The sequence below is a fragment of the Loxodonta africana genome, chromosome 12 (genome assembly GCF_030014295.1).
Source record: "Loxodonta africana isolate mLoxAfr1 chromosome 12, mLoxAfr1.hap2, whole genome shotgun sequence".
Taxonomy (NCBI): domain Eukaryota; kingdom Metazoa; phylum Chordata; class Mammalia; order Proboscidea; family Elephantidae; genus Loxodonta; species Loxodonta africana.
Window position 1 is genome coordinate 67,733 of NC_087353.1, and position 21,572 is coordinate 89,304.

General features: G+C 43.6%; 2 protein-coding genes across 3 annotated transcripts in view; one reads left to right on the top strand and one right to left on the bottom strand.

Moving 5' to 3' along the window:
- Window positions 1-216: 216 nt before the first annotated feature.
- Window positions 217-15,298, bottom strand: LOC135232917 (defensin-7-like). 2 transcript variants are annotated; one of them, XM_064294936.1, is made up of 3 exons: window positions 14,223-15,298; window positions 1,578-1,777; window positions 217-786 (listed from the first exon to the last, which is right to left on the bottom strand). In XM_064294936.1, exons 2-3 carry the CDS (start codon window positions 1,747-1,749, stop codon window positions 674-676), a joined length of 285 nt encoding a protein of 94 aa, XP_064151006.1. In that variant the 5' UTR covers window positions 1,750-1,777; window positions 14,223-15,298; the 3' UTR covers window positions 217-673. The 2 variants fall into 2 exon arrangements, with proteins under 2 accessions (XP_064151006.1, XP_064151005.1); XM_064294935.1 differs by having other exon boundaries at window positions 15,195-15,293.
- Window positions 15,299-15,468: 170 nt separating this feature from the next.
- Window positions 15,469-21,572, top strand: part of XKR5 (XK related 5) — a 42,230-nt gene continuing 36,126 nt past the window's right edge. The window contains 2 exon segments of the mRNA XM_064294927.1: window positions 15,469-15,526; window positions 18,306-18,489. Of these exon segments, the coding sequence (XP_064150997.1) occupies window positions 15,469-15,526; window positions 18,306-18,489 (242 nt within the window).

The following is a 21,572-nucleotide window of genomic DNA, read 5'->3' on the forward strand; positions in this document are numbered from 1 at the left end:
AGTCATTGGTGGGAACAATGCTTTGTATAATAGGACCTTGGCACTCTGCAGCACCAACAAGGACATCCAGATTGCTTGGAGAACTACATTCTCTCCCCTTATTTTGCCTGGCTGTCCATCCGAGGCTGTGCTAATACAGGAAATGTGGGATTCTCAGCAACTTTAGGGCAACCCAGGAGAGTGCATGGCAGAAAGTGCATTTGAGAAGTTGTGGGTGTTCATTGGTCTGTATGAAGCCAACTTTTTATACATAAAATCCAACTTTTACTATATGTGGCTATGTAAAAAATAATGAGTGTATCATAGTGTGGTTGCCTTATGATTGTTCTTCTGCTTGTTATGTCTTTGTTAACAACCCATCGCAATCTTAATTAAAGTTGTTTCAGTGGAGCTGATAAAACTCCAGGCCTTAAAGGGTAGACCTGGGCCTGTTCAACGGGAATACTCCAACGCTCTGGAAAGACGGTGGTGCCTTTCCCTGAGAAGTAGAAGTCTAACGAGTTCAGATTAATATACATATCAAACATCAAAAAGCACACAGGTAGAGAACTTGCTGCAAGGACTTTATCTGGGATAAGGAAAGGAAATTGAGGACAAGGTACAAGGAATAATAACAGTCCTCTTACAGATCTTCAAAGCAAATCATGAACTCCTTTGTCTCTGTTTTTGAAGCTCAACGGCAGCAGAAGGGGTAGCGAACACCTTTGATGGTGCAGATCCCAGAAAGATGTTCTGAGCTAAGACACAGTAGACGTCTGCAGTGGCAGATAATGGTCTTCTTTAGGCCTGGAGAAACAGAGGAAGCATTAGGCATTGAATACTAAGTCAGGGTTGGGTAGTAAGCAGAGAATCCTGGAGAAGTTATGCACTGGGTTGAGCGGTTGTGCCATGTTGATTAAATTAGGACTCGAAGCAGTGATCAACCTCAACAGGGTAAACAGGAATAACTATAAATAGCAAATGTTGGCCACACAGGATTAGAGGCCTTCTCTGATATCACAGGTAGCAATGCTGTGCTCAGGGTAAACACAACTTCTGATTCTTCAATAGAAGATGGCTCTTGTCTGAAGGTCTGGGGAAAGAAGAGGAGTGTCAGGCAGAGTGGGCAAGGAGGAAAGGAGCAGCAGAGCCAGACTAATAGAGATACGCTCAGAAGCCACGTGTCCGCTTACAGTAGACATAGTACTGGTCCTCTTAGGATGGTGAGAATTTACATTTTTGTCATAAATCAAAAGAAATCTTACTATGTGTTTGTCATGCAGAATCACAGCTTCCCCAGTCCCAGTCTATCATTTACATGTGGCCCCCATGCCCTAGAATAGGTGTCTCAAACTCAGGGCTGGTAACCTCTCATTTCGAGCACAGCCTCCACGTATAACAAGTTCCTCTAATAGGCCTTGAGTCACCTCTCTAGCTGACGTGTCTGAGTTTTACTCATACATGTTATGAAACCAAATCCTTTGGTGCTGAGGTGCCCCCGAAGAGCCTCTAACTCCAGTGCTTTTGTTTTCCAATGATTTTATGGCTAGTTTCAGACACAACTGGAGCTGGAACCCCCTACAGCACATGGGTCTCACCTGAAGCCTCTTGGACTAAGCGTTCATCTCCTGCAAAGGAGACTGCCATGTCTTGGTCCCCTGTCTCAGGCTCGTCCTGGGCTGGAGCCTCATCATCCGCTTGTCTGAGTGGGTCAGCCTGGGCCTGGAGGGCCAGCAGGAGAATGGCAGTGAGGAGGGCGAGGGTCCTCATGGCTGTGAGTCACCCGGAGGTCAGCGTCCTGTATGGCAGAGCAGGAGCCTGAGCGTGGTGGCGAGTGAAGAGAGTCAGCCAGTATTTATATGTCTGTTAGGAGAAGGCTCAGAGATAAGCGATCCAGTTAGAGAAGGTGTGTATTTGTTCCGGGGATGGTGCTTGAGGGCTGCCTGTTGCCCTCAAGGTGCTTTGATGTTACTCTGTTCTGGCTGCTGTAATTGCACCAAAGGTCTGTATGTCTGGTGTCTGTACTTGGTGTATGTTAACAATGCTGATAAGGGCCTGATATATTTTTCTGTTGCCCATCTGCTTGAATCTTTACCTCTTAATATTCAAAAAAAGAAGAGAAACAATGCTTTCATTCGATAAGCTCAGGGAAAAAAATTTTTTGTGAAGGTGGGCCTTGCTGGAGCTCTAGACCCTTGGGCCAGGCCAGGCCCCAATGGAGTAGAGTGTTAATTCACTGCAGGATTCAAGGGTCACTAATCCTGCCACGGAGGAGGATTTCAAGGTTATAAGGAGAGTAGGCTTCTGTCAGTACTAGTGTGGAAAGGACAATGACCCTGTCAGGCTTCTGGTAAAACGAACTTCACATTCAGGGCCAGTAGGATATTAGGTAATGCCACGGTCAGACTAAAGCCAAAAATGGACACACATTAAATGTATACTAGTTACAACTCCCCACTTTGAGAAATATCAGCCTGATTGATGTATACACAGCTTCATTCTGAGCCTGTGAAATTTTTATAAAAATTAATTCTTGCACATGGATTGAAATGCAAAAGGTAGAAATAGTAATGCGTTAAAAAATTAACATTGTCTTCTATATCTGTGCCCAGCTCTTCAGCTTTGCTCCAGAAAGCCACCACTATTAACAATCACACACATCATTTCACACCTTACTTTATTCGCCTAATGATAAAGCTTGGATATACCACTGTATATCGACGCACATAGATCTGTCTCATTTTTTAAAAAAGAGCTTTGTAGTATTCCAGTGCTTGCACATGCCATAATTTAACTATTTTCTATAGACTTTATTAACTATATTTCTTCTTATTAAAATACCATTAAATTAATACAATTTGGTTATTTCTAAACTTTTGCACTTACAAGCAAGACTGAAATGAATCGTTTTTCATATATATCATTTTACCCACAAGTGATTATACATAGATTTGAGATAAATTCCTAGAAGAACGTGAACTGGGTCAAAGAACATATCACGTACAGTTTATAGATATTGCCACATTGCCCTCCATAGAGGTTGTACAATAACAGTCACAAAAATATAGAAGCCTGCTTGCTCTCCCCTCAACCCCTGCCAATGGCATGTGTTTCAAAAGGTCCTGTTATTAACTAGTTTCCACCCTGCCTTCTTCCTGCCTATGTTCGGGTCAGCAGTGTGCACCACTGAAAGTACTCGATATCGCACACTCTCTTGCGTGCAGCTCAGTGTGACCAATAAACAGAGCTCTCTGACCACTAAAATGTAATGCTTATAGAGAGCATCCCTTTTAAATGACAACAACATAAATTTTTGTTGTTAGTGCTTTCTTTTTTCCTCCTTATTTCTGCTCAGATCATGGAAGTAGTTGGATTTTCAGCAGCTCTCTTTTGTCCATGAGGAAGACAGTTGCTAAACATGGATGGTGAGGCTAGTTACCTGGCTACCCGAGGCCACTGCTGAAACACTTCACCCAGCCCTGGGTTGCCCACATCTGGATTTTTTTGCCCTGAGAAAAACAAGCTCCTTACTTTTTTAAGCTGTTGTTTGTTGGGTTTTATAGTGTTTGTGGCTGAAAGCAATCTGACACTTGTTTTAGGAAGCTTTTTGCCCTTTGCCAGTCTGATAGGTAAAAATTGGTATCCCAGTGTAGTTATGACTGCATAGTCTTATGAAAGAGGTTCCTCGTGTTTTAATGTCTAAAATGCATTTGTATTTATTTTCTCAGAAATTTCCTTTCATTTTTCGCCCCCCTTTTTTTGAAAGGGCATTGTGGGTTGTTGTTTTAATTGATTTGTAGGAGCTTTTTATAAATTCAAGAAATTAGCTGTTTGTCATATGCACCACAAATACTTTTCAGAGTTTGTCATCTCTCTTCTGAGTTTTCTGCTTTTGCCATGCTGAAACTTTGGATTTTTACATAGTTTTTATTGATTTATTTTAAACAGTGTTTTATAGTGTTGCCTTTGGTGAAAGTGTACACAGGAAATTAGGTTCTCCTTTAACAATTTCTATAATACTGTTCAGTGACATTGGTTACATTCTTCACAATATATCGGCACTCTCATTATTTCCGTTTTGGTTATTCTGTTTCCATTAACCTAGCTTCCCTGTCCCCCCTTGCCCTCTCATCTTTGGTCTAGGGTAAAAGTTAACCATTTGGTTTCACACAGTGATTATTTTGAGGAGTGCAGCACTCACAGGTGATATTATTTATTTTATGGGTCGATATATCATTTGGCTGAATGGTGACCTCTGGGAGTGTTTGAGTGCCAGTTTTAAAGAGTATCTCCAGGCGGTAGTCTCGGGGGTTCATCTAGTCTCAGCCGATCTGGGAAGTCTGTCCTTTTTTTAGGAATTTGAGTTTTGTTCTACCTTTTCCTTCCGTTCTACCAGGGCCCAAGTGTTGAGTCCCTGGTCAGAATCGTTGGTAGTGGTAGCTGGGCACCATTTTGTTCTGGTCTCAAAGTAGCAGATGTCCTTGTTCATGTAAACTATTGCTTTTGTAGACTAGTTTCTTCCTTGAGTCTTTGGCTTCCTTCTTTCTCTTTAGCTCTGGAGGAATAGAGATCAATGGTCTTATCTTAGATGGCCACTCGCTTTTACGTCCCCAGATCCTACTCACCAAACTAGGATGTAGAACATTGTCTTTGTGGACTATATTATGCCGTGGTCCGAAGGTCTCAAACCCAGTAGACCAATCCCATGAGGTGTTTCGCTATACCTAGGAAGCATCCATAACTGTGCTCCCCATGTGCTTTATTTTGTACTTCAAAATACACATAAACACGTATATGCATATGCTTGCATTTATTCATATATGCCCTCCTGTACATATTTATCCACACTTATATATCTATGTATCCAAACAGAGAAGTGGGGGAGAGGAGGTGAGGGGACGTCTCAAAAGCTGGGAGAACCTTCCCACTCACACCGCGGGCACTTGCTCATCACAGCCATTTTGCGACTAGGTTGGGCAATACCCCAAACAGGAAACAGAAAGGGAGCTAATCTGATGAAGCTTTAGCCCCTTTTTTTAAGATTGTGCAAACTGGCTGTGGGAGTTCGTAAGCCTCATAATATGAGGGGGCAAAGGGATACCGTGGTGCTGCAAGTGAGTGCTATTGAATCTCGCTGAGGCCTGAGACAGACAGGGTGGTGGGACAAGAAGTTCAAGGGCAGCAGGGTGAGGGACTACTTCAGACTGGCAGGTATCACATAGGGACATCCACAGTGGGACACTGTGGGACAGTCTGTGCAGGGGTGCCCATGGTGGAAAGACATAGAAAGTGCCCACCTTCACCACTGTGAAGTCAAGCCTTACTGCCTACATCAGTGTCTGTGACCAGCTAAACCACCCCTTCCATGCCTGTGTATTGAATTCCAGAGATCAAGCATCCAGAACTCCTGAGTCAGCACTCAAAAAAAAAACCTAAGGACTTAAGCACCTTCTAGTGGTTTTCAGGAGAAGATACCAAGCCCGCTCCACTGAGTCGATTCTGACTCATAGTGATCCTGTGGGCCTGAGTGGAGCTGCGCCATGGGGTTCCCAGAGCTGTGAGTCTTTGTGGAGTTGGGCTGCCACATTTTTGTCCTGTGAAGCTCTAGTGGGTGCCAGCCCTGTCCTTTTGGTTGGCAGCCATGTGCTTGACCCCTGCACCACCAGGGCACCCAATCACAGAATATTCCCACAAAAACTAGAATACAAAATTTAATGTAAAAAAACAAAGATAACAAAATGGCCCACATTCTAGAAAAAATAGTAAAATAAAAAAATCACGAGAGAAGAAAGTCCAGTCAAAAGCAAAACATGGAGAAGAGGAAATTTCTCCTATGGAAAAGCCAGAGTAAAACAAAGAATAAATAAATTTCAAATACTTGTGGTATTTGAAACAGAAGACCTAGGTTACAAGTCTAACTCTAATAAATGCTTGCCATTTACCCTTGGAGGCAACATTTAAATCCTATGAGCTTCAATATTCTCTTATGTAAAATAATAGTACTACTGTATTATTTCAACTTATTTTAGGATGAATATATAGCCCAGTGTGATGAGAAGTGTTATTGATTAACTACTATAGGTTAGGTAGTGTTCTCTGGATAGAAACATTTACTGTACTAATAATAGTTAAAGTCTATTGATTACTAAGTGCTTTTCATCTAGTATTGTAATTAATTATCACAAAGACCCTATTAAGTAGATATTGACATTAACCATTTTTATACAGATGGAAAAATGAGCCTTTGAGAGGTTAAGTACCTTACTCAAAGTCACAAAAGATTAGGCAACAGAGTTGATGACAAATCCCGTATACTTAACCACTATCATATACTCTCTCAATTTTTCTGAATTCTAAAGTGCTGAACCTATGCAAGGGATTGGGGTTATTTGTATTCTGAGCTCAGAATCATTCAGTTGCTATTGTTCAGTGGATACTTGCTGACTGGATCCCTGCCTTAGGATTTTATGCGAAACCCTTAGGACCTGATTTTTTCTTTTCTTTCACCTTTCAAGTAGGTGAGGAAAAGGCATCACCAACCAAAATTCTCATTTGCAGTCATTCTTGGTGAATAGATATCGTTATTCTCAGGAAATGGTAGCTGAGAGTATTATCATCCTGTTCACAGACTGGTCTATCAAATTATACAATGGCCAACAGGATTGGTTCATCAAAGTCTCCAGGATGTATGGTCTTGTGAGAAGAAAGAAGTCTTCAAAACTGAGACCCATCTTGGGGTTCAGCACCTCTTGTGGTGCAGCAGGGTCCTCAATACCTCTGAGGAAGGAAAAGAAATATCCCTGTGTGTGTACAAATTAGTTGGGTGCAAGACCAGAGATAAGGGGCCATTCACTGAAAACAGACTTCTGTGTTTACATCGCAATGTTTGTGTATGTGCTTATATTTGGGGAAAGATGGTGGCACAGAGGAGCGGGTGGCAGGAAAGGATAAACCACACAGAGTTTCCTTGTCACCCTCAAACACCTATGATATTCCTCTGATCCAGCAGTTCCAACCATGGCCATGTTTCCTATCTATTTGATGATCATCTGTATGTACCGTTCGTATGTCAAACTGATAGGGATTCTGATAACCCTCCCTGCTCCACATCTGCCTGAATATTTGACATCCACAATGCAGTTTTGTCTAAGGCATCTATCTGCTGTTTCATTGACCCAGAGCTTTTTTTTCCTTTTTCCAAAAACAGGGAGTTACTTCTGAGAGTAAAAGTGTCAATCTTTTAATGCTACTAAAGTAGAGTAGAACCACATCTTTGTAGCCAGGTCCTCTTTGTAGGGTTGGGTTTCTAAGTCACAAGGAAAGTGTTGCCTCCTCAGAGAGGGTGGCAGCAGGTGGGATGGACAACTCTGACTCAGTGAAGAAGAAACAGATAGGAGTTACTTTCATGCCATAAGGCACCAACACATGTAAGACATTAATTTTACAAATTTAATTAAGAAAGACACAAAAATCAGAATCATAACAGGCATTTAAAAACTACGTAAAAATCCTGGGGGTGGACCAAGATGGCAAAGTGAGTGGATGCTCGCATCTACTCCCCAAGATACTAACACACTGAACAATGAATAAAAACAAGCACAAACTGAGATCTTGGAACTCCAGACAGCAACTGAGGAATTGGAAAATCGGAGGGAGACCAGAAGTGGTGAAGAGGAGGAGTGGGGTGAGCACAGAAACTGAGAGATCCCGTGCGCTAACATCGCTAACATCGAGTGTGAGCTCATCACAGCCATTTTGGGATGGGACTGCGTAACAAACACCCCAAGCAGGGAACACAATCTGAGGAAGCTGTACCTGGATTTGTTTTAAGGTGGCAAAAATTGGCAGTGGGAGTTCACAGGCCCGCAAGGAGAGGGGGTAAAGGAAGACCTTAACACTGCATGAGAATACTGCTGAGGCTTGCTGAGTCCACAACTAACAGGCACTAGGACTAGGGAGAGCTGCATGGGCAATAGGGTGAGGAGAACAATCCAGACTGACAGGCAAGCAGAAGGCAGCTCCAGCAGGACACCGTGGGTAGCGAGTGTGTCAGTGCAGGGGTGTCCATGAGGGAAAGACTAAAAAAACTCCTCACCATCACCACAGTAAAGGTGATCCCCACCACGCACACCAACAGAGTCACCCAGAGAAAACCCCCCTCCAAGCGTACCGATCTCTTGAATTTCCTCACAATAAACAGGGTAAAAAAATCAAAGAAAAGATTACAAAACGGCTCAAGGTCAACAAAAACTAGTAAAAAACACAAAAGCACAAGAGAAGAAGGAAAACTTGAAAGCAAAACATGAAAAAGAAATCTTTCCTGTGGAGGCCAGAATATTGCAAGGAACTGATGATTTTCACACTATGGTTGTAAATATGTTTAAAGAAAGCAGAAAACAAGCTAGCAGAGTTCAGGAAGCAAATGGAGGAACGAAATGAGAGATTCAACACGGAATGTGAAAACATAAAAAAGAAAAAGAAAACAAACTACTTGAACTGAAGAATAAAACATCTGAGTTAGAAAAAGCAAGAGAAACACTCAACAATAGAGTTCAACAAGTAGAAGGCAGGACATCTGAATTAAAATACAAAATATCGGAACTCATCAAGTCTCAAGAGAAAAGAACAAAGAAAAACAAACACACCCAAAAAGAAATGTGGGATTGAATTAAGAAATCTAACAGAATTAATGGAATCCCTGAGCACCACAACCATAATAAAACCATGGAAACAATTTTCCAAGAGGTAATCAGAGAGAATTTCCCAGGCCTGAGCAGAGAGCCAAGCGTGCAAATACAGGAAGCTACATGAACCCCCATCAAAAGAGACACAAAAAGATAAACTCCATGCCATATCCTAATAAAATTCTTGAAATCTAAAGACAAGTAGAGAATTTTGAAAGCTGCAAGAGAAAAACACAATTTAAGTGGGACCTCAGAAAAATTAAAAACTTATGCTCATCAAAAGACTATTAAAAGAGTAAACAAAGAGCCTACAGACTGGGAAATAATCTTTGGAAATGACTTATCCAATTAGGGTCTAATCTCTAAAATCTATAAAAAACTGCAACAACTCAACAACAAAAATACAAACAACCCAATCACAAAATTGGCAAAAGACATGAACAGAACCTTCACCAAAGAGGACATCGCAGCAGCCAACAAACATATGAAAAGATGTTCACCATTATTAGCCATAAGGGAGATGCGGATCAAAAGTACTGTAAGATACTATCTTATTCCAGCTAAAATGGTATTGATAAAAAAAGAAGAGAGAGAGAGAGAACATTAAATGTTGATGGGGATGTGGGGAGACTGGAATCCTTATCTATTGCTGGTGGGACTGTAAAAATGGTATAGTCACTACGGAAAATGGTATGGTGCTTTCTCAAAAAAACTAGAAATAGAATTGCCCTATGATCCAGCGGTAACGGGTATGATCCAGCAATCCCACTCCTAGGTATATACCCTACCCAGAAATACCCTAGAGACCTAAAAATAATGATACGAACAGACACATGCACAACTATGTTCATGGCTGCTTTATTCACAATAGCAAATAAATGGAAACAACCAAAGTACCCATCAATGGAAGAATGGATAAGCAAATTGTAGTACATACATACAATAGAATACTATGCAACCATAAAGAACTATGATGAGTCTGTGAAACATATTACAACATGGATGGACCTGGGGGGCATAATGCTAAGTGAAATAAGTCAAGCATATAAGGACAAATAGTACATTATTCCTTTTTAATAGGGAGATAAGTATAGATGTATAGAGAGAGACCAATGCTCATTAGTGGTTACCAGGGGGACGGGGTGGGGCAGGGGAAGTATGCTTTAGATCGTACAGACTTGTTATTTTTGGTGATGGGAAAAGTGACACTGAATGTAGATGTAGTGAGCACAGCACACCAAAGTAAAAACAAGTGTTTAAGCACATGCAGATGGGTACAGGCAAATAGGTATATGGGTAGGTATAGGTATGTACATAGGTGAGAACAGTCAGAAGTATCTATAAACCAAAAAACCAAACTCAGTGCCGTCGAGTCGATTCCGACTCATAGCGACCCTATAGGATAGAGTAGAACTGCCCCATAGAGTTTCCAAGGAGCGCCTGGTGGATTCAAACTGCTGACCCTTAATGGTTAGCAGCCATAGCACTTAACCACTATGCCAGCAGCGTTTCCAGAAGCATCTATAGGTATGTGTAAATAAAAATATGTGAGTGCAGGCACATATATTCCATTGAAGACACAAATATGGATACTCAGGCATAACCAAACACCTTCCAATATTTGTTTTCTGTGTTTGAAGGCTTAGGACCATAGTCTCATGGGACAACTCAATCATTTGGCATAACACAGTTCAAGAAAATCATTATCTGCACCCTAGTGAAGTGAGTACCACCTGGGGCCTTAAAAGTTTTTGAGCAGCCATCTAAGACACAATTACGGGTTTCTACTTTCCAAGAGCAAAATTGTAAGAAGGTAACCAAAACTGTATAAAAGAAACAAGTGTACAAAGCCATGACCTTATCTATCCTGAGCCCAGAAAAACTAGATGATGCCCAGCCACCACCACTGATCATTCTGACCGGCGTCACAATGTTAGTCCCAGAGAGAATGAGAGAAAAATATGGAGCAGAGCTCAAATTCTTACTAAAAAAAAAAAGCCAGGCAAACTAGAACAGTAGGGAACACAGGACTCCCTGGGACACTCTAAACCTAGAACTAAGCCTATTCCCTGAGATCACCTTTTAGAGAAATAGCAGAGTGACACATAAAATAAAGGATATTACCCATAAGATCTGTGCCCTAGTTAAAAACCATCAGTTTGAGAACAAAAGTCAACAATTACTCAAGAGCAAAGATGAGAAGATAATGGGGCAGGGAAGCTAAAGTACTGGAAAGGGAACAAACTGAACACAATTATAGAGAATGTCGACACGCTGTGATAGGTGTAATGAACGTCACTGAACAATTTGTGTAGAAACTGTCAAATGGGAACCTAACTTGCTATGTAAGCTTTCACCAAAAACTCAGTATTACTAAAAACTGCAGGGAAGAATCAAATATGTTCTGACTTCATAGTTTTATTTTAGTAAATGTAAATCTAATAGTAAGAATTTTATAGGTTCACTTGCTCCTGGACTTTGGTTGTTGTTACTTGTGTAAATATCGTTTATTCTTAAATAAAAAAAAAAATTCTGAGAGAAGGTCTGCAGGAGCACGGTTTTACACTTAGTGCACATTGGGGTCTTGTGTAACTCTCAAGCACATCGGAAGAAAGATTTTGGGAGGGCAATGATCAGGATGGATTTGTGGGTTAGAGGCAGACTAAGATGTCAGTTGACATTCCCTGTATTTCCCTGGACACATAATTGTAAGATTTAGAAAAGGGCAATTAACTATAGGCACACCTTGGAGATATTTTGAGTTCGGTTCCAAACCACTGCAATAAAGTGAGTCACACTAATTTTTTGGTTTCCCAGTGCATACAACATTTGTTTACACTATACTGTAGTCTATGAAGTGTGCAATAGCATCACATCTAAAAAAAAATACACATCTGTCTTAGTTATCTAGTGCTGCTATAACAGAAATAGTGTTACAGGGCAAGGCTTCTCAGCTCAGAACTAAGCCCTGCCTAGGTTCTTACCTCCTTCTGACCAAGAACGACCAGGCGAGGCTCAGAGGTTCCACACAAACAAAGGTTTATAAGGGAGAGAAAGTAAAAGGCTTGCCAGGGAGAGAGGCAGAGGGGTTTCCACCTACACTAGCCCTCAGTCTCTTTCTGAACAAAGGATTCCCCAGGGCTTATAAAAGTTCTTAGGCAGGAAAAAGGCATTATCTTTATTCATTAGATGGGTGGAGATTTCTAGGAGAAGGGGAGGGATTATGAAAATCAAATGCACAAGCAGTTAGAACTCAAGATGGACTTCCTCGCAGAGGATGCTGGAACCAAGACGAAGTCTGTCACAAAGGCTGCTGGGACGTCGAACAGGACTTATTCTGGGATGTTGTACACAGGTGATGCCTCTGGATCTTGGTTTGAACCCCGGCGAGGGGTCCCTGTTCATGTTTGTCTCATGGGGAAGGTCATTCATAGGCCACGTTGATCTTTACCGCGCGTACTCTACACCTGGTGAGGCCTTGAAAAACAGTTCGGGAGAATTATCAGTAATTTATAGCTGGTCGAGCACACAGGGCCTTGAAATGTAGCCCCTTATCTTGTCTAAGCACCTAGTTTGTTAATTACAAGTAGTTCTCGGGTGCCAGCAGTAAAAGTTATACGGTGGTCTGCACTTAGGTTTAGATTTAATTACAGCTGGTCGAGCACACAGGGCCTTGAAATGCAGCCCTTTTTTAATACAGCCAGCCTGATCTCTTCCCTGTCTCAGTACCACAAGCAGATGGTTTTAACAAAGAAAAATTTATTCTCTCACAGTCTAATAGGCTAGAAGTCTGAATTCAGGGTGCTGGCTCCAGGGGAAGGCTTTCTCTCCCTGTCGGCTCTGGAGGAGGGTCCTTGTCATCAGTCTTCCCTTGGTCTGGGAGCATCTCAGCTCAGGGATCTCAGGTCCAAAAGATGTGCTCTGCTCCCACCGCTGCTTTCTTGGTAGTATGAGGTTCCCCTATCTCTCCACTCTCGTTTCTCTCTTTTACATCTCAAAAGAGATTGGCTTAAGACACTATCTAATGTAGATCATATCAATATAACTTCCACTAATTCATCTCATTACATCATAGTGATAGGATTTACCACACATAGGGAAATCACATCAGATGACAAAATGGTAGACAGTCATACAATACTGAGATTCGTACAATATTAGCCAAGTTGACAGATATTTTGGGGGGACACAATTCAATCCATGACAATACCTTAATTAAAAAATACTTGTTTCTCTGTAGCATGCGATGCTGTTTGGTAGCATTTTACCCACAACAGAATTTTTCAAAATTGGAGTCAATCCTCTCAAATCCTGTCACTGCTTTATGAACTAATTTTACGTAATATTCTAAACGTTGTCATTTCAACAATGTTCACAGCATCTTCACCAGGAGTAGATTCCATCTCAAGAAACCACTTCCTTTGCTCATCCATAAGAAGCAACTCTTCACCCATTCAAGTTTTATCATGAGACTGTAGTAATTCAGTCACATTTTCAGGCTCCACTTGTAATTCTAGTTCTCTTGCTATTTCCACACATCCGCAGTTACTTCCTCCACTTAAGTCTTGAACCTTTCCAAGTCATCGATAAGGGTTGGAATCAACTTCTTCCAAACTCCTGTTAATGTTGGTATTTTGACCTCCTCCCATGAATCGCAAATGTTTGTAATGGCATCTAGGATGGTGAATCCGTTCTAGAAGGGTTTCAATTTACTTTGCCTAGATCTGTCAGAGGAATCACTATCTATGACAGCTCTAGCCTTACAAAACGTATTTTATTGAATAATAAGACTTGACAGTCGAAATTACTCCTTGATCTATGGGATTCAGAATGGATGCTGTGTTAGCAGACACGAAAACAACGTTAAACTCCTTGTACATCTCCATCAGAGCTCTTGGGTAACCAGGTGCATTGTCAATGAGCAGTAATATTCTGAAATGAATCTTTTATCTGAGAAGCAGATTTCAAAAAGTGGGTTTAAAATATTCAGTGAACCATGTTATAAACAGATGTGCTGTCATCCAGGCTTTGTCGTTCCATTTATAGAGCACAGGCAGAGTAAGATTTAGCATAATTCTTAAGGGCCCTAAAATTTGCAGACTGGTAAATGAGCACTGGCTTCAGTTGAAAGCCACCAGCTGCGTTAGCCCCTGTCAAGAGAGTCAGCCTGTCCTTTAAAACTGGGAAGCCAGGCGCTGACTTCCCTCTAGCTGGGAAAGTCCTAGAAGGCATCTTCTTCCAGCAGGAGGCCGCTTCACTTGCACCGGAAATCTGCTGTTCAGCGCAGCCCCCTCATCAGTCACCTGAGCTCTGCTGTTCAGCGCAGCCCCCTCATCAGTCACCTGAGCTCTGCTGTTCAGCGCAGCCCCCTCCTCAGTCACCTGAGCTCTGCTGTTCAGCGCAGCCCCCTCCTCAGTCACCTGAGCTCTGCTGTTCAGCGCAGCCCCCTCCTCAGTCACCTGAGCTAGATGTCGCTGCAGCCTCTACATCAGCACTTGCTGTTTCACCTTGCACTTCTGTTACATAAGCGGCTTCTTTCCTTAAACCTCACGCACCCACCTTTGCCAGCTTCAGACTTTTCAGCAGCTTCCTCACCTCTCTCAGCCTCTGCAGAAGTGAAGAGAGTTAGCGCCTTCCTCGGATTAGGCTTCCGTGTCAGGGCGTGTCGTGGCTGGTCTGGTCCTCTCCCCAGACCACTAAAGCTTTCTCCTCAGCAGCAGTGCCGCTGTTTCCCTTTCCTATCATGCATTTCCAGCTTTCGATTTAAAGTGAGAGGCCTACAACACTTCCTCTCACTTGACCGCTCAGAGGCCATCCTAGGGTTACTAACTGGCCTAATTTCAACATCGTCATGTCTCAGGGAATAGGAAGGCCAGAGAAGAGGCAGGGGGCAGGGAACAGAGCAGTCAGAAGACACATTTATCAGTTAAGTTCACCGTCTCACGTGGGTGTGGTTCCTGGTGCCCCAACACAACTACAATAGTAACATCAAAATCGCTGGGCACAGATTGGCAAAGAGATATTACGACAATTTTTTTAAAAAGCTCAAAATATTTCGAGAATTACCAAAACATGACACAAAGAACAAGTGAGCACATGCTGTTGGAAAAAACGGCATCAACAGACTTGCTTGATGCTGGGTTGCCACAAACCTTCAATTTATAAAAAACGCATTACCTGCAAAGCACAATAAAGAGAAGCACAGTAAAACAAACTATGCCTGTATTCTAATTCAGCTCCATACACAGAAACACAGGGGCAGTGGCTAACCAGAGTTCCTTTCAGACGGCCCAGAGGCACTGAAGTTTAACCACCACGTGACTAACCTGTCTCCTAACCCTAGCACTTTCCCAGGGACGGTTACTGGCGGTACAGAACGCACAGAAAAAGGCTTCCACCCACATTGAGGCCCAGTCTGCCCTGTACTTCCTCCCTCCACACCACAAAAACCCGCTGCGGCCATCCCTCCCTCCCCCTGCCGGCCACTTGGCAGAATCTAGAACCAGACACCGCGCACAGGGCGGCTCAGACCGAAATTCCTCCTGCATCCTCAGGTCCTCTGGCCGGAAACCTGCCGCCTTCAGTCCGCAGGGAAGGGAGCGGGCGCGGGAGACGCTGCAGAGCGCGGAGGATGCGCGCGGGCTTCCCGGGCTTCTCCGCCCTGCTGGCGGCGCTGCAGAGCGCGGAGGATGCGCGCGGGCTTCCCGGGCTTCTCCGCCCTGCTGGCGGCGCTGCAGAGCGCGGAGGATGCGCGCGGGCTTCCCGGGCTTCTCCGCCCTGCTGGCGGCGCTGCAGAGCGCGGAGGATGCGCGCGGGTTTCCCGGGCTTCTCCGCCCTGCTGCTGGCGGCCGAGCAGAGCGCGCGTGAGTCCGGGCACAGCTCGCGGCCTGGGGCCCCAGCCTTGCTCCTCACCGACACTAAAACCCCACGCTCCGGCGCCCTAAGGCGCAAATGCCGTCCCTTGCCCGAGAATGCGGCCTCCCCAATCCTGTGCATGATCCTTGCCAAGCACGCCCGCCAACTACTTGGTGGATCCCCACGAATGCACGGTCCTTACGCGGTGCCGGCTCCCCGCGCCCCGCGACTGAGGAAGGTTATTCGAGATCTGCCCTCCAGAAAGCCTTCCTGAGCTCAGCAAAGGGCTGCGGGTGCAAGACTTGCTGGACACGGGACTGGGGTGCCCCTCTGGCTATCCTCTCCGTCCCAGCCGGCGGGTCTCAGCCTGGAGGGGCCGCGGCGGTCCTTCCAGACCTGCCGCTTTGGGGGCGGGGGACGGGGAAAACGGAGGCTACTGATCAGCCGTGGCTCTGAAGGAGATGACTCGCACTTCGGGGTTTGAAATAGGGCAGGAAGCGCTTTGCTGGGAGACACCCCTGTCTCGCGCGGGGACCATTCCCAGAAGGCTGAAGCGCAGCAAGATGGCAACGCTTTTTTACCGCCCTTCTAGTTTGAACTTGTTTCTTTCAGTACCCGAAAGGGGCGCCTCCGCCCACTTCCGCCAGGCTCCCTGCAAACTCGTCTTCCGCGACAGGGTTAACCCTAGGCCGGGAGAGCTGAGGGGGTTACTTTCATAAAGCTCCATCATCAAGACCCCCAGGGCTCTGTGCCCCCCTCCCCAACACACACTCCCTTGAGGACCCCGGCGGGCCTCCTTGGAGCAAGTCCTGGTGCCGGGGTCAACTGTGTTCCTTGTTTACATGACTGCCCCCTCCAGCTCCCCGCCACGCTTTTTCAAGGACGAGCAAGGTGGTACTCGGTGTTGCCGGCTCAGAAGGAAGAGCTGGTATTAAATGAATTGAAAAAGCTCTCCCGGATATAGCACTCAGGTTGGGAAGGGCTAAGACAATACGAGATCCTCAGGGTCATCGGCCCCCACCCCAGGTGCGTCTCGAACGGTACCCTCTCTTTCCCTTCCAGCCACGGACAGCTCTGTCTTTGCATTCCTCAGCCTGTTCAGAGGTGGTTACTTCCCCAAAAGCTGTTTTGTGTAAGTGAAACCCCAGTTTGTTTTAAGTGTGTGGCTGGAAGCTCAAGGTGGTTGGCGCTGAAAGAAACCTTGGGACTAAGAAGTGGCCGTTCAAAAGCCCTGACTCCCTCTTCTCAGAGCTGTGGGATTTTCATCTGTGACTTTTCTCTCCGTTTCCGTTAAAATTCACAGCTTGTGTCCAGAATCCATTTTCAAACGTTAATATCAGATAAATACAAGAAATATGATAATATAAAACGATTACTGTGTATTCATGTGCCAGCCAATGCTGGGCAAGATACAAAACATTAATTTCCAATGTCACCCTCATAACAATCCTCAGAAGTAGATGGTACTACCAATTTATTGTTCCTAAGGCCTAAAGTTACACAGACAATGAGGTCTATTGGAAAATAGAGATAAAATACCTACCTCAAAGAAAGAACTGTGATAAAGTTACACAGACAATGAGGTCTATTGGAAAATAGAGATAAAATACCTACCTCAAAGAAAGAACTGTGATAAAGTTACATAGACAATGAGGTCTATTGGAAAATAGAGATAAAATACCTACCTTCAAGAAAGAACTGTGATAATACATGTAAAGCACACAGCACAGACTCTGGCAGGTAGTAACAGCTCAGCATTGTTACTGATTGGGGAGTGCAAATCCTAACCTAATTTGCCTCTTTCCATTGCATAACTCAGCCCTAGCGTCATCAAACCACCACTTGTCTGTCAGTTTGTTGTACTACAATGACTTGTGTGTTGCTATAATGCTGGAAGCTATGCCAGCAGAGTCACCAATGATGAACAGGTTTTAGCGGAGCTTGCAGACTAAGACAGACTAGGAAGAAAGGACTGGCAATCTACTTCAGAAAATTAGCCATCGAAAACCGTGTGGATCACAACAAAATGGTGTCCAATATAGACAGGTCCTTAGGAGAGACCAGCCACTAGAAAAAGACATTATATTTGGTAAAGGGCCAGTGAAAACAAGGAAAAGCAATGAAATGATGGAACAACAGATTCAGATATACCAACAGGCATGGAAATGGCACAGGACCAGGCATTGTCTTGTTCTGTTATACATACGGTTGCCATGAGTCAGAGCCGATGGCAACTAACAACAAAAAAAACCAAACCTGTTGCCACTGTGTTGATTCTGACTCACAGCGACCCAACAGGGCAGAGTAGCACTGCCCCATAGGATTTCCAAAGCTATAAGTTTTTGTGGAAGCAGACTGTCACGTCTTTTTTCCCCACTGAGCAGCTGGTGGGTTCAAATCCCTAACCACTTAGTTAGTAGCTGAGCTTAACCACTGTGTCACTAGGGCTCCTTCCAACAATACCATCATCATCAGAAATAAAGCAAACAGTCCCAGGAGAGTAGGTTTAATATTTTTGAGCAAATTCTAGGTACTAGATAACTTGTCATATTTCGTCATAATATCCAACAGCCCCTTGGTATGGACCAAGGTGTCTAATCTTTTGAATCCCCTGGGAAGCCCTACAGCTTTCGTTAAACTTTTTGACTGTAGAGTCTCAGCTGGCTCCTGCTGACTCAGGTGCTGTGTTTAGCAGGAGCCCTTCTGATGGTAGGGACTTAGTATTGGTTAACCAGTCTTACTCCACCCTTCCAGTAATCCAACTCATCCATCCTTTTTGTCCTCCAGGTCTCTGCGCCATGTTTCGTTATTTCATCACAGGACAGCTTCTTTGGGGATCACTGGCCTTCTCTGTCCTACTGCCCGGCTTCTTGGTCCAGGGCCTGAGTTATCTATGGTTTTGAGCAGATGGACAACAAGGTCATTGCTCTTTGGTGATTCTGCACCTCCTACAGCTTGGTTTTTGGAAATGGTAGGAACAGGCAGCACCCTTTTCACCTCTGAGTCCCAAAGATTGTGCTGTGTTCATAAGTACAGTAGAAGGATTCTTCTGTGTATATGTTTCTTCTTAGAATCATGAAAGTTCAGAGTTGGGAGAATGTCAGAAGTTATCGTGTTTAATCTCTGCTGTGATATTTGCATCCTGTCTTCCAGCCCATGCTTCCCTGAGCATCTCCAACATCTTGGAGCTTCTTCCAGATGCAGCTGTGACCTTTAGAAAACTCTTTCTTGTCCATGGCCAAATTCTGTCTTCCTACTATTCGGATTCATTGGTCAACCCTTTAGAGCCCTGTGGAGTGACTCAGTCAAGGCAGTTCCATTTAAACACCTGTGACATTAGTTAAGGAAGGTAGAAGGAAGATTTAACCACAGACTAGACAGTGGTGTTAACCTGATGGCATTTGCAACAAGCCTTTGTTGTGGGAAGAAGCCATTTTGGAGCCAAAACCAGTTTTTTCCACAAAAAGAAGACAGGGATGGTCCTAGTACTTTGCAGACCTACCTGTGGTCCACAGGCCACCTATGTGTGCAAGTTATTATTTTTACTTGGAATACCCTGGATACAAGAAATGTCAGGAGAGATGTGGCAGTGAGTTTACATAAACGGCAAACTTCAGCTCTCAGCTGCCTCATAATCCCAGAGACTTCGTACGGATAAAAGAAGAGAGAAAAATTCAGGGATCAGATCAGTGAGGCCTTACAGCTCAGGTTTTTACTGGACACTGAGAATTGCAAGGTGTTCAAGAAGTCATTGCCAGGTTTCAGATGTTGGTGCTGTGCTGCCCTCTGTTCTTGATGGTTTGCCTTCAAGCTAGTCCCAAGACCTTCTTTGTAGGAACTGAAATGAGTTTTCTGATTTCTCCTCAGAGTTAGAGGTATGGGGCCTATGTACGGAATCAGTCGCAGAAAAGGGTAATTCCCTCCCCACCCAGGGGAGATCTCAGGTAGGAAGTGGCAAATGCATGTGATAAAGACATCAAGCAGCCACCCCTGAATTTCATTTGGCCCTTAGGAGTCGGAGCCCTAGATCTTTCAGGGCACCAAAAGCACATCTTCAGTCGCAGCAGTTTTGTCCAGAGCCGGACCTGTGTTCAAGCAGCGTGGGTCCCTCTGAAAAGATAGGACTCTTGATACTGGACAGGGAGCAAAGAAATGCCTCTTCACTGGACTCATAAAGAGTTAGAGCCTACTATCTGGCCTCTGCTGAGTGCCACACACCCTTTTCCTATCAGCCCTTCGCTTAGCCCAGCATATTAGTAAAACCCTTAAGGCTGTGGGTCTTTGGTTTTGAAGTTCCCTTCAGGGAGCACCTAGTACGTTGTAGTTCACGAAGTACGTGACCTCGAGGAAAGACAGCCTATTGAAATGATGAATCAACTTTAGCTTAAGCATACATCCCATAACTCCAAAAAGGAGTTAAGTAAATAGCAATCACTTTGGAGATTCCTACTTGGTAGTCGTCAGAAACGTTTGCCTTCTGAGGCTCTGTGAGGAAGCCCAGGTCCATCTAATCCAGTGCCTTGCTTTGGAGATGAGGGATGGGGTCCATGAGCAATGATGTGTCCAAATTTATACTGCTGGTTTTTGACAGCAGACCCATTGACTTTCTCCCCCATTCTCCTTCAAAGCCTTCTTTATGGTGCAATAATTGTCTGGTATATATGAAAGAATTCGAATGGGTAAGTGAACAAAAAAAAAAAAATTTTTTTTTTTTTTTGTTCACTCAGGGACATGAAAATTAGAAATTAGGGGAAAAAAAACTAGTCATCTGTATCTGTTCTTATTTTAAAAAATAATTTAAGGTGATTAAAAAATATATGTATAATTTGAAAGGAAAATAGTGAGAAAAGCCAAGGAAAGGAACAAAAATGATTAAAAAACAAGATAAAGCCAGAATGGACAGTTAATAGAGGTACAACACAAATTTGGCTCTAAGTTTTCTAACCCAAAAAAACCAAACAAAAAACCAGTGCAAATAGGGAAACATAAGAAGCTGCAATATTTGCAGTGTTTATGAGATTAAAAATAAACTAAACAAAACAAAATCTACTTCCTTAGGGGAAAAAGCAGCCCTGAAAGGTAAGACAGAAAGTGGCTTATCTATTCCACATCCTGAACCAGCACAATGGGTTCTCACAGAGAAATGCTGGGTCACGTAGTGCACAGATTTTACCAACCGCCTTGTAGGAAATCTACAATGAGTTTGGAAAGACTTTCTTTTGATTAGGAGCCCTGGTGGCGCAGTAGTTAAGCACTCAGCTGCCAACAGGTAGGTCCAGTGGCCCACCAGTTGCTTTGTGAGAGAAAGATGTGGCAGTCTGCTTCCGTGAAGATTTGCAGCCTTGGAAATCCTTTGGGGCAGTTTTACTGTGCCCCTTAGGGTCACTATGAATCTGAAGCGACTCCCCGGCAATGGGCTTTTATCTTTATGTCCCTCTTGGCGGCAGGAGCATTTCAGCAAATTGCAGTTCAGTAAAATCACCTGTAGGAGGAGCCAGACAATTGTGTTTTGCACAGGCCTGAATTGTGGATGAACGGACTACTTTGACTTCATGACTCAGAAGATTCTATTAACAGAAAAACCTATAAAATACAAACCTTTTGAGGTAAAGTAGCTTATAAAAAATGCAGGCACTTAAAACATAAATGTATTTTTTAAATTCCAAATATACATTTTAATGTATTAGTTTGAATCTTACCCTAGTCAAGAGAATCTGATGTTCGTTATTGTTTAAGCAAAGTCAGTTACTTTTTTTCTCTTTGGTTTTTATATTTCCACTCTAATATTGTATGTTAGACTATCTTTGTGATCATCTCTCTTTTTTTTTTAAGTCTATAAATCCATTTTGAAACTCAGTATGAGGTGATAGAAAAACACCTAGCTAATCTCATCCCCAGCATTATCTTAGTTTAAAGTAGAAGTTAAATAGTTACTTAAAAGGAAAGTTGAAGTGATCTTTAAGAGTGTGTAAAATGGGTATAACCTGTTGCCATCAAGTTGTTTCCGACTCATGGCGACCGTATAGGACAGAGTAGAACTGCTCCACAGGGTTC